The sequence below is a fragment of the Dipodomys spectabilis genome, unplaced genomic scaffold (assembly GCF_019054845.1).
Source record: "Dipodomys spectabilis isolate Male_0828 unplaced genomic scaffold, ASM1905484v1 ptg000023l, whole genome shotgun sequence".
NCBI lineage: Eukaryota > Metazoa > Chordata > Mammalia > Rodentia > Heteromyidae > Dipodomys > Dipodomys spectabilis.
In genome coordinates, this window is record NW_024870700.1 from 4,970,366 (window position 1) to 4,985,101 (window position 14,736).

The 14,736-nt window shown below is 43.7% G+C and overlaps 1 protein-coding gene across 2 annotated transcripts in view; it reads right to left on the reverse strand.

The window, feature by feature from the left end:
* Positions 1–14,736, reverse strand: part of Pknox2 (PBX/knotted 1 homeobox 2) — a 200,702-nt gene that overhangs the window by 32,606 nt on the left and 153,360 nt on the right. For both annotated transcript variants that reach the window (XM_042674890.1, XM_042674889.1), the window contains exons 5-6: positions 12,370–12,541; positions 69–257 (exon numbers count right to left, since the gene is read on the reverse strand). In XM_042674890.1, the coding sequence (XP_042530824.1) occupies positions 69–257; positions 12,370–12,541 (361 nt within the window). The remainder of the gene's footprint in view (positions 1–68; positions 258–12,369; positions 12,542–14,736) is intronic.

The window sequence follows — 14,736 nt, forward strand, 5'->3', positions numbered from 1 at the left end:
TCCAGTGAGTTGAATCGCCTTGGTCACACTCCTGGCTTAGAACATAGAACGGAAACTGTATGTATTACCTGTGAGTGAAGGTTTATGGAGGGCTGGTTGGGGGAGTAGGGCCCCCCAAGGTCATTCCTGAGCAGGTTATCACTGTGCATCTTGGTTTTGAGGCAGGTGATATAACGGTTGCAAAAGTCCTTGCAGAGTTCATTGACTTTCTCCAACTCCAGCAGGTGGATCCTCAGGACCTGGATTGCCTTCACCATCTGGGGAGAGGGAGGAGCAGTCAACCCAGGTGTCCACATCTCACTTCCCCTCCCCGCCGGGACCCCTTGATCACAACCACAGCAAAGACAGAGGAGTCGCTATCCTGCATCCTGCTTGTGCTTTCTCATCCACATGATTTAAATTCTCCTTACGGCCTCTTTGCTGATTATTCGCTTGCTTTGAGCCCATGGTTATCACAGCTGTTTCTGAAGCAATTGTGCCATCGTGAGAACAGCGTTGAACTTAAGAGATAGAAGGCCAGGTCCCAAGCTTCTGGCCTCCAATTTACTATCTGAGTGACCTTGGGCGATTTGCTTAAGCTCTCTGTACCTTAGTGTCTGACAAATGGGGATAATTACACCCTCCCTGACGACTTTACAGGTTCTTTGAGGGGATCAGAGGAGGGGGTGTCCACGATGGCTCACTCTAACGTGTGAAGTACTGAGCAAGCAGAAGGAAGATTGCGATCAGAGTTTCTTGTAAGTACCTCAGAGGTCAGGGACTGTCTGTTCTTAAACTTGTATTCTAAGCGCTTCATGTGATGTGGGCTGCCTGGTGGACACTCCATTGATACTTGCTGACGGACTGAATAATCCAGTATGCTTTAGCAGGCACCAGATACCACGGTGTGCTTTCTGTGTCCTTTGGATTGGTGCGGCTGGGCCTCTGCCTCTTTGTGGGGACCTTCTTAACCCTAACATGGCAACAAGTGACTTTGGCATTGATGTTTGCACTTTGTTACTATCATGAAAAGAAAATAGGATGGGAAGGTACAGGAAGCAGAGGGTTAAAAAAGAAAGCAAAACAAGAATCCTATGAAGGATTTCTATATGTATAGAATTTAACTTCCTCCCTCCTTCCCTCCCTTCCTTCCTTCCTTCCTTCATTTCTTCCTTCCTGCCTTCCTGCCTTTCCTCCTTCTTCAGTATTGGAGATTGAGCTCAGGGACCTTATGTTTTGATTCACAGCTCTTAGTTTTAATTTAACCTACTTTCAATAATCTTGTTATTATACTTCGGTTTCCTGATTTTTTTTTTTCTTAGCTGACCAAATGGAGTTTTCTAATGTCAGAATTGTTTTCTTTATTGTCTTTCTTGGTCTGGGAGCTTTGCCAAGGCAGAGATGGCATCTAATTTGGCCACCATGTTATCTCTACTACTAATAAATTATTTGTTGAATGGGTGAAAATTAGTAATTTTTTTGAGGTGATACATATTATTCCATGTGTATGTCTTATTTACCCAGTTATCTGTTGTTGGGCATTTAGATGATATCCAATTTTTCAGTTTTCAAAATCAGTTACAGAGAGGTTGAGGTTGAATTCAGTCGTAGAACATTTGGTTAGTATGCATGGGCCCCGGGTTCAATCTCCAGTACCACACAAGAAAAGATTACACCAAACATTTTCTACGTGTGAAGTCCTCCTCTGCCCTGGGTTCCATATTATTTCCTTAGGATAAATTCCCAGTGGTGACAGGGAGAAAATCTCTAAACATCCTTTTAGAGCATGATAAAGCCCAATTGCTTTTTAACAGGGGTTTGTTTGTTCAAGTGGTAATGAAGAATTAGATATCTATAAACAAAAACAAAACAAAAGCAAACAAATCAAGTTAAATTTCACATCTTCTACAAAAAGTTACCCAAAATGAATCCGAGACCTAGATATAAGAAATAAAAAGATAATCCTTTTAGAAGAAAAAAATGGAAAAAAAGAAAATCCTCAGAAACTATGGTTCAACAAAGAAGTCTTAGACCTGACATGAAAATCACGATTTAGGAATGGAAAACATCTTACTCTTCAAAATTAAAAAGGTTTGCTCTTCAAAAGATCCCGTGAAAAGCCCGGTACCAGTGGCTCATGCCTGCAAACCAAACTACTCAAGAAGCTAAGAGCTGAAGATCACAGTTCAAAGCCAGTCCAGGGAAGGAAAGTCCGTGAAACTTTGATCTCCAGTTAGCCAGGAAAAAGCCAGAAATGGAGCTGTGGCTTAAGTGGTGAGTGCCAGTTTTGAGTGAAAAGGCTAAGGGACAGCGCCCAGGTCCAGAGTTCAAGCCTCAGTACCAGCAGCAAAACAAAACAAAACCCTGTGAAGAGAATGAAAAGACTATGGATTGGGATAGAATTTTGACAAACCACATACTTGACAAAAGACCTGTATTTAGAAGATATAAAGAACTCCCAAAACTAAACAGCAAAATAACGAGCAACTTAATTAGAACAAGGGCAAAAGACAGGATCAGACATTTTATTGAGGAGATGTACAGATGGTAAATAAGCTCGTGAAAAGATGTTCAATGTCATCAGCCATTAGAGAAATGCAAATTAAAACCACAATGAGATATCACGGTGTACCCCAAAGTATAGTTACAACAAAAAATAATGCTAACCCCCACATGCTGGAGAGGAACTAGAATCTAGGTCACTCATACACTGCTGGTGGGGATGAAAAGTGGTACAACGCCCATGGAAAACAGTATGGCAATTTCTTACAAAATTAAGCATATGCATACCACGTGACACAGCCATTGCATTCTTGTACACTTATCCCAGAGAAATAAAAATGGACACCCAATAAAAATGTCCATTTATTCACCAAATACCCATATGTGAATGTTCAAAGTAGCTTTATGTCTAATAGCCCCACACTAGAAATAACCCACATTCCATACCATGGAATACAATTTTTTTTAAAAGGCATGAACCAGTGATACATTCAACAGTGTGGATGTATCACAAGGCAGTTGAGCTGAGAGAACAAAAAAACAGTCTGAAAGAATCCTATAATAACTACACAATGCCATTTATATACCATTCTTGAAAGGACAGAAATGATAGAGACGGAGTCTAGTGACTGACCGGAGGCACAGTGGAGGAGGGAGGGAGGAAGGAACTCTGTACCCTGACTGTGACAATGTCTGCGTGTCTAAATGTGATCAGCTTGCATAGAATCCAGCACACCTAGGTATACACACACGTGTGTGTGTAAAACAGGCAAATTTGAATAAAGTTGATAGCCTATTCCTTTAAAAAAATATTTTAAGTAGTTGTTCAAAGGGGTTTCAACTCAACATGTCAGTTTACGAGTGTGATGCATCTTGACCAATGTCAACTCTTGGTAGGCCATTCCTGTTGGTGAAATTGTGCAACAGTGATGCATGGAGAGACGCATGATCCCTCCTTATGAATTCTTACAACTGCATGTGAATTCATAATTATATCAGAATTAAAGATAAAAAGATGTGGAGGAAGCCTTATTGCTTTTCTATATTTAGTTATGTTGACTCAGGTAATACATGGGGGTCTTTGTTTAATCCCACTCTCCCAGCATTTGTTAGCATCTTGATGCCTGTGAAAGAGCTCAGACAGTATTAAAAAAAGAAGGAAGGAAGGAAATCTCTCCCCGAGAATTTTGGCTGTGCGGTGCGTATAGGGCCATGTGGCTACAGGCAGGAGGAGTCTTGCCCTTCTCTGAGTCTCGTTGACATTTCAAGTTGAGAGCCCATATTCCCTAGGCTGGGTTTGTGGGCAAGGACTGAGCTCCATTAATTAAGGGGTTTTGGAGTATTAAATTAGGCTAATTGTGGAAGTGGAGGTGTGCCTCAAAGTGATAGCACACCAGCCTTGAATGAAAAAGCCAAGTGAGAGCGTGAGACCCTGAGTCCAAGCCCCAGTATGGCACAGAAAGCTGGACTCATTGTTACTCATAAAAAGAAACTTCAGAATTGTAGGACTTCATACAGAGCTCAGCTACCAAGTCTCATCCTGTGGAGAGACAGAGAGAATGGATGGTTCTAGGTAAGGGGAGAATGGTGACATCAGTGTGGATCATTTGGAACAAAATGTGAAATTAAGTATTTAATAAAGAATTGCTCTTGTTTAAATTTTTGCCTTGATTTTCGTCATAAAGATTTTGGCTTATACCTCTCTGAATAGTGTAAGGTGCTTAATAGATACTTGTTGATGGAGCAATAGCAGTGCGTAACATTTTGTGATGGATTGGCAGGTCAAGCCATTCCGTGTCTCACCCTATTTATTCCAGACAACCACCTTTGCAGGTCAGTATCCTTATCGTTCATATTTGATATGTAAAGAAGCTAAAGTTCAGAGATACTGAGTTTTTCTTCATTAAAAGTCACATGGCTGGGAGGTGGTAGGAAAGCACATTACTATATACCCACGCCAGACTCCAAGGATTCATGTAGACAGAGAAAATGTTGAGGTAAAGGGTGGATGAGTTGGGAGAGAGGGAGGAGCTCAGTGTCAGGGAGTGTAGGGTTCTAGCAAACCAAATAGCTTTGCGACATTAAAGTTTTTTTCCAGTGCTGGTGATCCAACCCAAGGCCCTTTGAAAGCGCTGTTAAACAGTATCTCCAGCCCTTCTGTGCTGCATTTTTAATCAATATTCTATTGATTCATTTATTTTAAAATCTTCTTGTGAAGTAATACACCCTCATACACAAATATATTCAAATATATTCACACAGAGAAAGTGAACAAACAGCCCTGTATGCTTATTTCAAGTGCACAGCCAATACTTCCTGATTAGCAAAAATTAGAAAATTTAGATATGTGAAATAAAAAGTAAAATATACCCAGAATGCTTTGCTTAAGTGCAAAACATGCGCAGTGTGTTGAAATTAGACCTTGTGTGCAGTGGTCAAAGTGGACCTATCTTGGGTCTGACAAAGTACAGCTGAAGGATTAGTTTTTTATGGGCTAATAGAATTGGTTTAAAGATTTAATAAGGTAGAGTAAATCATAATGGTACTCTGAGGCAATGAATATGTACGACCTCTTCAATATTAGAGAAAAAGATGGGTAATATCATTCAATTGTGTGTGTGGGGTATACTGCTTCTCTAGCAGAAAGCCTGTGGGGCTTACTGCCAGACAGGCTAGTTGTGAAGCCAGGCCCACTGTGTGCTCTTTGGGTGCCAATAGGCAAATTCTATTATTTCTCAGCCTCCGTCTCTTCGTTTGTAAAGTGGGGGTGGTAAATATTTCTGACTCACAAGACTTAGCAAGGGCTACCAGATACCAACATGAAAATGCTTTGTAAGTCTCAGGGAAGCAAACGGATTTGTCTAAAAAATACCTTTTAATAATTTCTAATGTTTCATTGGCGTTTCCTGTTGCTACTCTCTATTCAATAATTCCCTCCATCCCTTTGTGTTTAGTAACACATCCTCTATCATGTATGTTTAAAATTTGGATTTTTGGCTCTACATCAGAAAAAAATGTGCTGGTTTATTTAACAATATCTCTTCTTCGTTTTTCTTTTTAGTCGGTTATGGGGCTTGAACCCTGGGCCTGGGTGCTGTTTTGTTTTTTTTTTTCTTTTTGCTTATGTGGTGCTGAGGAATCGAACCCAGGGCCTCATGCTTGCAAGGCAAGCGCTCTACCACTGAGCCACCTTCCCAGCCCAATGGGTGCTGTTTTTGAGCTCTTTTGCTCAAGGCTAGTGCTCTACTACTTTAAGCCACAGCACCACTTCTGGTTGTCTGGTGGTTAATTGGAGATATGAGTGTCACAGACTTTCCTGCCCAGGCTGGCTTTGAACTGTGATCCTCAGATCTCAGCTTCCTGAGTAGCTAGGATTTCAGGTGTGAGCCAACAGTGCCCAACTTATTTAACAATATATCTAAATGACTTTGATCATATAAAAATTATTCCAGAGCAGTAACAATGCCACTTAATTTAACATCATCACCAGGTGAGATGATGAATGTGTTCTTAATTTCTCTGCCAGGTTTTGCTCTATCTTTCAGATTCTCTATCCCCTTCTTTTTTTTTTATTGTTATTATTAAGGAGTTGCACAGGGGGGTTACAATTCCATAAGTCAGGCTATGAGTACAGTGCTTCTTGAGCAATGTTATAGCCTCTTCTCTTTCTAAATAAAGATCCAGCCTTCCTCAGGTGCCAGTAGCTCATGCATGTAATCCTTGCTACTCAGGAGGCTGAGATCCTGAAGCCAGCCCAGGGAAAGAAAGCCTTTAGAGTCTGATCTCTAATTAACCAACAAAAAGTCGAAAGGTGAGATATGGTATGAGTGATAGAGTGTCAATTTGAGCTAAGGGACTGTTTGCAGATCCTGAGATCAAGCCCCAGTACTAGTGAACGCACCTGTGCACGCATGCATGCACAAGCACACACACACACACACACACATACACACACACACATACACACAAATCTAGCCTTCTTCTAAGAGGTCCTCTTGCAAATAGCAAAGCAAGATGGAGCCTCACATTTTCATGACACAGCACTGTATAAAAATCCATAGTCCCAGGAAATTACCAAGATAGGGGCTTCTTATTTTCAAGGAAATTACATATTATGCTGCCTTGAATCTATTACTTGCTGTCTGGGCACTTTGAACAAGTTGCTTAAACTTTATCTGTCCAATTTGGGATGATGGTAATACCTACACATTGAAAAGATGGTGTATGCAAATGTTCTGGACATACAGTAGGTTCCTCAGTATATGCGGATTCTTCTTGCTAATGTGGCCTCTCCACCTCAATGTTCTTTTCTAAATGGCTGCTTCTTTGGTGGGATGTGGCCTCTTGGCTTGATAATAACTCCTTACCTTTCCAAACATTTGTATACACAGCACTTTACAATTTACAAAAGGCTTCTGTCTCCATGATCTTGTCTGAGTTTCATCACCACAGGGATACAGGCAAGGTTGTCAATCACTCTTCTAGAGATTAGGAGATGGAGGCTTAGAGATTAGATAACCTGCTCAGTTCCTTGCCAAGGGAGCGACTTCCTCCCTCCCCCTCTCTCCTCTTCTGCAAATTGAGAAGCTGGGACTATTCTCCCTCACTTACAGAAGAAGGAGTTTATATAAACACACATTCCTTAATGTGCTCTGACATTTCCTGTGTGTCACTGGGGAAGCCAAACTCAAATCTAATCAGGAATTTTTCCAGCCTGGGCAAGCTTGGCTTGACCCAGTTGGAAATGTGGGGTCACTAGGCTAAAAAGTGGAACATGGAAGCAAGGTGAACCCGAGGGATTGGAGGACTGCCAGAATGGGACTGAATGAACATTTTACGGAAGCTTCATGCATGACAAGTCAAATCAGGTTGCTTGAATCACGAACCCAGAATTTGGAGAAGCCATAGAGAGTCTTGAGAACAAAGCCTCAGAATTTGGGGAGTTAGATCCACTTGATTCAAGTCCTAGCTATGCAACTTATTGTCTAGAGAATCCTGGGCCTTTCATTTCTTCTTCTATCTAAGCGAAGGGACTACTGTGAGAATCAAATAGCAAAGTAGGGTAACCAAAGAAAATGGAGTTTGGAGGCTGTCTTTAGTCTTTTGCTGCTCCACAGTGACACCTTAAACAGTTAACTACCTGTAAAGTAGGAAAATACCCTTGACTCCTATGAACTGTGGCTCAGTGGCAGCCAGCTTGCCTAGCAGGTACAAGGCCCTGGGGTTGATCTCCAGCACCAATAGATAAATAAATAAATAAATGCAACTCTTAGGTATAACTGCTTGTTTAGTTAGTTAGTTGATGCTAGAGATTGAACCCAAGACTTCAAGCATGTTAGGCAAGTGAAAATTGGGCATAATATTATTAATATATGCCTTGTGGATTTGGAAAGAGGCTTAAGTAAAGTGTTTAGCTTGGTACCTGGCACCTGGTAAGAACTCTATAAATGTTAATTATTACCAGTATCGATTATTTTTATTTCCTTTCCCTTCCCTGGTGTCTGTAAGATCTTTAGCTCTTTTCTAGGTTTAAAAAATAAAAAAATAAAAAGCCTGATTTGAGGCTGCAAGAATGAATCTCTCAACAGGGTTGCCTGAGGTCTCTGTGGGCCTGGAGCCCTAGGCTGGATCCTTCACGGGCCTCCTCATTCCCAGCCTCCAGACTCTGGCTCTGCCTTTTCCAAGGGGCCCAGAGGCCTAGGGAGACCCCATTTTGGAGCTGTGGCTTTGTGGTCAGGCGGCAGCCATAATCTGTCCCTGGAGCCACAACCAGAGCCTCATTAAAACATGCCCATAAATGTTAAAAAATTTACACATAAAAAAATTCCATGCATGAAACTGAAACCGTACGTTTTACAGCTTTAGTTTGAAATCTTGCATAATATATAAAACCTTGGCCCTGCACCAAGGGCCCATAAATCAGATTTTATAAAACAAAAAGCTTTTACCTTTCAAAGGGGTTTGGGGAACTTGCAAATTTTACAAACTTAACCAACTGCCAGTCAGAGGCTGCTGGGTCCAAGGAGGGGATCTGGGGGCCAGGTGAGAAAGGTCTGGAGAGTGCTGGGAGGGGAGGAATTGGGGTTGACCTTTTTCTGGGGAACCCCCCACTGGGAAATTCCAGCTTAGTCACCAGGAGGGTGGAAAGCTGCCACAGATGGTGTGGAAATGGGGAGGTAAAAAGGGTGAGAGTTTGGGAACCCAGGGAAGATATTGGTGGCATTAGTTTGTTTCCAAGTGAGAGTTTTATTGCCACCGGGGGAGAAAGGAGGGGGAGCCACTGCAGAAGGAGCACAAATCAGGTTCGGGTCCTGACAAGCCACATCCCTTCTGTAGATCTTGTGGCTGTCCAAATCCTAAGCAGTTAAAGGTGGAGTGGAGTGTGGGGCAAGGGCGGGGAGCCTGGAAGTTGGGGCAGGTAGTAGACTTGCTTCTCTGCATCTCATGATTCCATATTCTACCCTGTAGGGGAGCTGTGACGTAGCAGAGGGAGGGATTGATTGTCCCTCAGAAATCCACCCCTGAGGGCCCCCCCCCCCATCTCTAGGGAAGTCTGGGAGCGCTGACTCAGCTGTTCTCATGGGGATTTGTCTGGAAAAGCAGCTCTGGGACCCTATGGGGAGCCTGGGAGTGTATGACTGGGTGGGGCTAAGTGGGTGGGAGAAAGCAGGGCAGGGGCAGAGAGGAGCTGAGAGGCCAGGATCTGGGTATGGGGAGGGGATCTTGAGAGAATCACAGTTTAGGAGAACCGGAGTGCCCTCCTGACAATCCCATCTATGAAAGTCAATATTCAAGGGCAAAGGAAAGCCACCCTGACACACACATATATAAAAAATAAATCTCTCAATTATCTCAGCTCATTTGCTTGGGGTCCCTCATTTTATGTCCCTGCTCGGCTGCGCAGTATATCTGTCCGGAGAAAGAGTTACAGTCCGTTAGGCTACGTGTGCGGGGTTGTAAAAAATACAGATGCCAAATTAACTGGCTGTGGCACTCGGCAGCTGATTGAGCTGGTAATAACGTGATCTGACCTTTTTCTAATTTCTAATTACGTGCATCTCGGTTGTGCTGGCGACATGATTCTTGTTCTAATGATGATTCCTGTGCCATCATCTCCCCTGCCCCACACAGGACCAGGGGCAGGGGTGGCAGAGGGCATTGATTTCCCTAGGCCCTTCCTCCCTCCAAAAGTTTCAGAGTCCTGGCCACATCTTTCTAGTGGCTAGGAGATGATGTCAGAGAGTAGGAACACCTTGCATTTGAGATTAATCCTCAGATGCAAGGTATTTTTAAAGGCCAATTCCATAAGCCAGCTCATGGATTAATTTTTATGACCATATGAAATGGGTGCGTTATCTCTGCAGATGAGGAAACTGAGCTTCAAGGGACTCCCATCCATTACAGTCACACAGATAATAAAAGATGACCCTAGGTTCAGGTCTTTTTGTCTCTAGGTCTTGTTCACATTTTCTATTTGCCCAATCAATCAATCAATCAATCAATCAATAATCTTTAACTTGTTAATTCATTTAGCTAACTTAGTTTGGAAAATCTGGTCTATATGAACAGATAGATGGTCCAAAGATTACTCTATCAGCTGGACCATTCCTAGGCCCATCACCTGAGACAGGACCAGGGGACACTAGATACTTGAGGCCACTGAAGTTTCCATAACGTCTATGTCCCCAGGTCAGGCCTACCACATGGTAGACACCAACCCAGTCTCATTAGATTGAATGGAGAAATCTGGTTACTTAAGTGATCAGAACCCTGAGACACCTGGGCAGGGCTGGCAAGAAAGAACATGGAGCTGGACTCTTGTTTTTCTTTCAAGCTGTGCTGGAATGGGAAATTGGCTCCAGTGGGTCTTCCACAGCTCATATGGTACGTGAGGGTAGGCAGGGCAGGTGAGGTTTGGTCCCCAAGCATTCCCACCTCTTAAAGTTTAAATTCCTTCACAGGATTAGGTCTAATTTTAGATCTTCCCTTACCAACATAGGTCTCAGTTTCTTTCTGTGTCAAGTAGAGCCCTAGCCCTTAGGTCTATTCCAGCTCCTGCATAAACAGCTGCTTCATTTTCGTGGCTGCCTGAATCTGGGTTTCTGAGAATCTGCTTCCTAACTTGTCTGATTCTGATTAGCCAAACAGCAGGGCAAGGCCAGACCTGCCTGCCCTTCACAATAACCAACTGGAGAATCTGCTTTCCTAAGGAATTCCAGAGATGGTGGGCTGACCACTTGGGCAGTGGTGGGTTGTTCAATCCCTGTTGGGGAAAAGGAGACGCCAGGGCCAAGCAGTGGTAGATTTGAGGGTGTTAATGCCTTTGCTAACACTCCTGACAGCCAGCCAGTGTTCACCCTCTGCCTGAGGCCTGCCCTGCTCTCTACATGATGGCCCCATCATAGCCCTTCACAAATTTCCGGGCCACATGAGCTTTCCTAGTCACTCGCTTTTGGACTCCATAAAGTACCACATTTGATGCTGAGAGAAGCAGTGGTGTGGATAATTCACTGCCCAGAATAATACCAAAGTCATTTACATCTGTTCTGCAGATGCATCCTCTGTGTGTGTGTGTGTGTGTGTGTGTGTGTGTGAGTGTGTGTGAGAGAGAGAGAGAGAGAGAGAGAGTTCTATTTTTCTTTTTTCCTTCTTCCAGCCACATTTGCTTTTCTCATTCTGTTCTCCTTTGGGGAGCAGCTACTGCCTAAAATTCTGGGTGGAAGAGGTCAGCATCATCATCAATCAGTGTGTGAAAGAGTTTTGCAGAGTTTCCAAATTTACCGTGCATAATCTGGGCAATCCATCCCCACTAAAATCAGGAGCTGTGGTTAATAATTCCAGGAGGACTAATCAAGGTTCACAGAACAGCCATTCTAACACTTTCCCACCACGGAATTCCCAGGGGGTAAGACTAGGGTGTGCTCCAAGTTGTACAGCACTTGCCTAGCAAAACACAAAGCCCTAAGTTCAAATCCTAGCATTGCAATAACAGCAACAAAGAAGTCGCTGGTCTAGATGAGAACTTTCAGATTCTATATAACCTAAAGATCACCAAATCTAACTAAAGATGGAAGTTTCCCCAGGAGAAGGAAATTGCACCCTGAATTGAATCACAATTCTTTGGTGTGGTCAGGGACTGTCTTTTTTTTTTTTCCGAGTCCTGGGACTTGAACTCAGGGCCTGTGAACTGCCCCTGAGCTTCTTTTGCTCAAGGCTAGTGCTCTATTACTTGACCACAGTGCCATTTTTGGCTTTTTCTGGGTAGTTTATCGGAGATAAGAATCTCACTGACTTTTTTTGCCAGGACTAGCTTTGAACTGCAATCCTTAAATCTCAGCCTTCCGAGAAGCTAGGATTACAGACGTGAGCCACTAGCGCTTAACTGAGACTGTGTCTTTTAAGTTATAGAGATGATCAGAGTGACAAATAGTTTGGGAGTCTAATCCACTGTGCCACCTCTGCTGGACCTCCTAGCATGACTGTGTCTCCAGATCTGTCCTATCATGTTTAGCAGTGCCTGTTATCCAACCCTCTGCACCACAGCCCATCTCCACCATCTTCTCCATGAACAGTCCCAGACTCAGAACAGCTGCCTTCTACCCTCTGGCTGCTGGGCCATCCTTTCCTCTTGCCTGTACTGCAAGCTGGGGAGTAGTCAGATGCTTGGTCCATGGTGAGCAAAGGTGGGAAGAACGAGGGCAGCAAACACCTGAGCCTAGAAGGCCTGGTTTTAGAACTTGGATTTGTTTCTTAGCTGTAGAATGCTTCACAACTCCGAAGTTTTCACTGAATAAAGTAATGAAGGAAACATTTCTAGGGTGTTTTTAAGGGGGAGATGAGCAGAGGTTAGGGAGGTTCTAGACAGGGGTCGGGGTGAAGGGTCTTTACCAGATTGTCCAGTTCTGGGTCATCACTGAAGAAGGGTTTGTGCTCCTGTTCCTGCTGGTGGACAAAGTTCTCGATGTCCACGTCAAAGCTGGCGGAGGTGATGCACTCAGAGCCCTGGGTGGCCTGTTCACATTTCTCAAACAGCAGCGTCAGGAGCGGGAAGAGAGGGTGCCTGCGGGGACATCAAGAGCTCACACATGCGCACACACAGAGACCGTACTGCTGGCTGGACTATGATGTTTCCTTCCCATATCCCCATGCCTACTTCCCTCAACATCCCGCTCTCTCCCCAATTCCTAGGGTGAGCCTCGTCGGTATTATTTCCTTTCTTGGCCTCCTTCAGTTGGCTCCTACCTTTTCTCTTTGGTCAGACAGCCAATGATGTTTGGAGAGGTTCTTTCCCTTCAAAGAAGTAGGAATCCCTTCCTTCCTCCCTTTCTTTCTTTCTGTCTGTCTGCCTTTCTTTCTTTCTTTCTCTCTCTCCTTCCCTTCCTTCCTTCCTTCCTTCCTTCCTTCCTTCCTTCCTTTCTTTCTTTCTTTCTTTCTTTCTTTCTTTCTTTCTTTCTTTCTCTCATGTTGTCAGTTGTGGGGACTGAACTCTGGGCCTGGGTACTGTCCCTCAGCTCTTCAGCTCAAGGCTAGTGCTCTACTACTTGAGCCACAGCGCCACTTCCAGTTTTTCTGCTTATGTGGTGCTGAGGAATTGAACCTTCATCCATTCAAGGCAAGCACTCTACACTGAGGCCACCTTCCCAGCCCAAGAATCCATTTCTTTTTCTTTGTTGTCATGGGGCTTGAACTTGGGGCTTAGGTGCTGTCCCTGAGCTCTTTTGCTCAAGGCTAGCACTCTTCCACTTTGAGCTACAGCACCACTATGGGTTGTCTGGTGGTTAATTGGAGATAAGAGTCTTATGGACTGAGGTAAGTACTTTGGCTCAGATATATACATCATAAAACCACACACTCACACACACATACTGTCTGGAGCCAGCTAAGGGCAGCAGATGTGCATAGAAACTTGTGCATTGGCAAGTGTATGCAAGGGTAAAATGCACAAGCTCAAACATTCATGGACACATCATGGGTGGATGCCTCCACTTGTCCTGTGTCTATAGGCAGACTCAGTTTAGATCAGGCATATCAATGACAAGCATCACATTTTCCATCACCAAATCTTAGCACAGCTGTAATTTGCATCATTATTTGTTCACTGTTTTCCTCCAAGACATTCTCTCAATTTATGATTGTTGTAACCCTAGAATCTTACTTTATAAACTCATACCAGGTGTTCAATCAATATTCGACGGCCAATTGACTAAGCCAATGAATGGAGTATATGCATGTGTGTGCACATGTGTGTGTACATGTGCACATGTTCCTGTGATATGGCTCTATGAGTCTTAACATAAAGCACACCACCATCTGGAAGCTTCTCAGAATGCCTTCCACCTCCAAATGTAAGCCGTTCATCCTTGAGTTGTCTGTTTTGTCATCTGCCTTCTTTTCTAGATTGAGAAGGAATTAAACCCACCTCAGTCATCCAAGATTCCAGAAGAGGCCTATGGACCCCCATGAAATTTGTTGGATACATACACTGCATATATGCATACTTATTTACATGTACAAATGGATATCAGATTTCTTTCTATAGCATGTGCTCAGATGTGTTCTTGGGTTGTTGGTCCTAAGGTCAGGAAAGCCCCAGTCTATTCTCCCATGACTCAAAAAAAACCTGCATATCTGTCTCTGGTCTGTCTCCGTAGACTCCTGGGACCACAAAGTCTTGATTTTTTTCTTTTCTATGAGGTGCTCTTTGTAGGGAGAGGAGAAATGTATGCGGGGCCTGGTCCCTGGGCTCTGGTCTGAGGGATGATCTGGCCAGCCCTGTCCATAGGACTTTCTGCAATGATGGAAAGTGCTCTGAAATCTACACTGTCCAATACAGTAACCACTAGCCACGTGAGGCCAATGAACACTTGAAATATGGCTACTGCAACTCAGACATTGAATTTTTAATTGTATTGCATTTTAATTAATTTTATTCTAAGTAGCAACATGTGGCTAGAGGCTAAAGACTGAAGACCAGAGGAAAAAGAGGAAAAAAGGAAAAAGAGGCCATGCTTTCTCCCTGCATGCACACTGACATGCCACCGTGCTTGCAGTGTTGGTTACTAGGGGTGGGGGTGGGCCCCTAGGTGCCTGTCTCATTCTAGAATTCCAACAGTTCTTAGCAAAAAAAAGCACTCAGGAGGCCTGGTGCCAGTGGCCTGTGCCTGGGATCTTAGCTACTCAGGAAACTGAGATCTGAGGATCTCAGATCGAAGCTAGCCCAGGCAGACTCCAATTAATCACCCAAAGCCAGAAGTG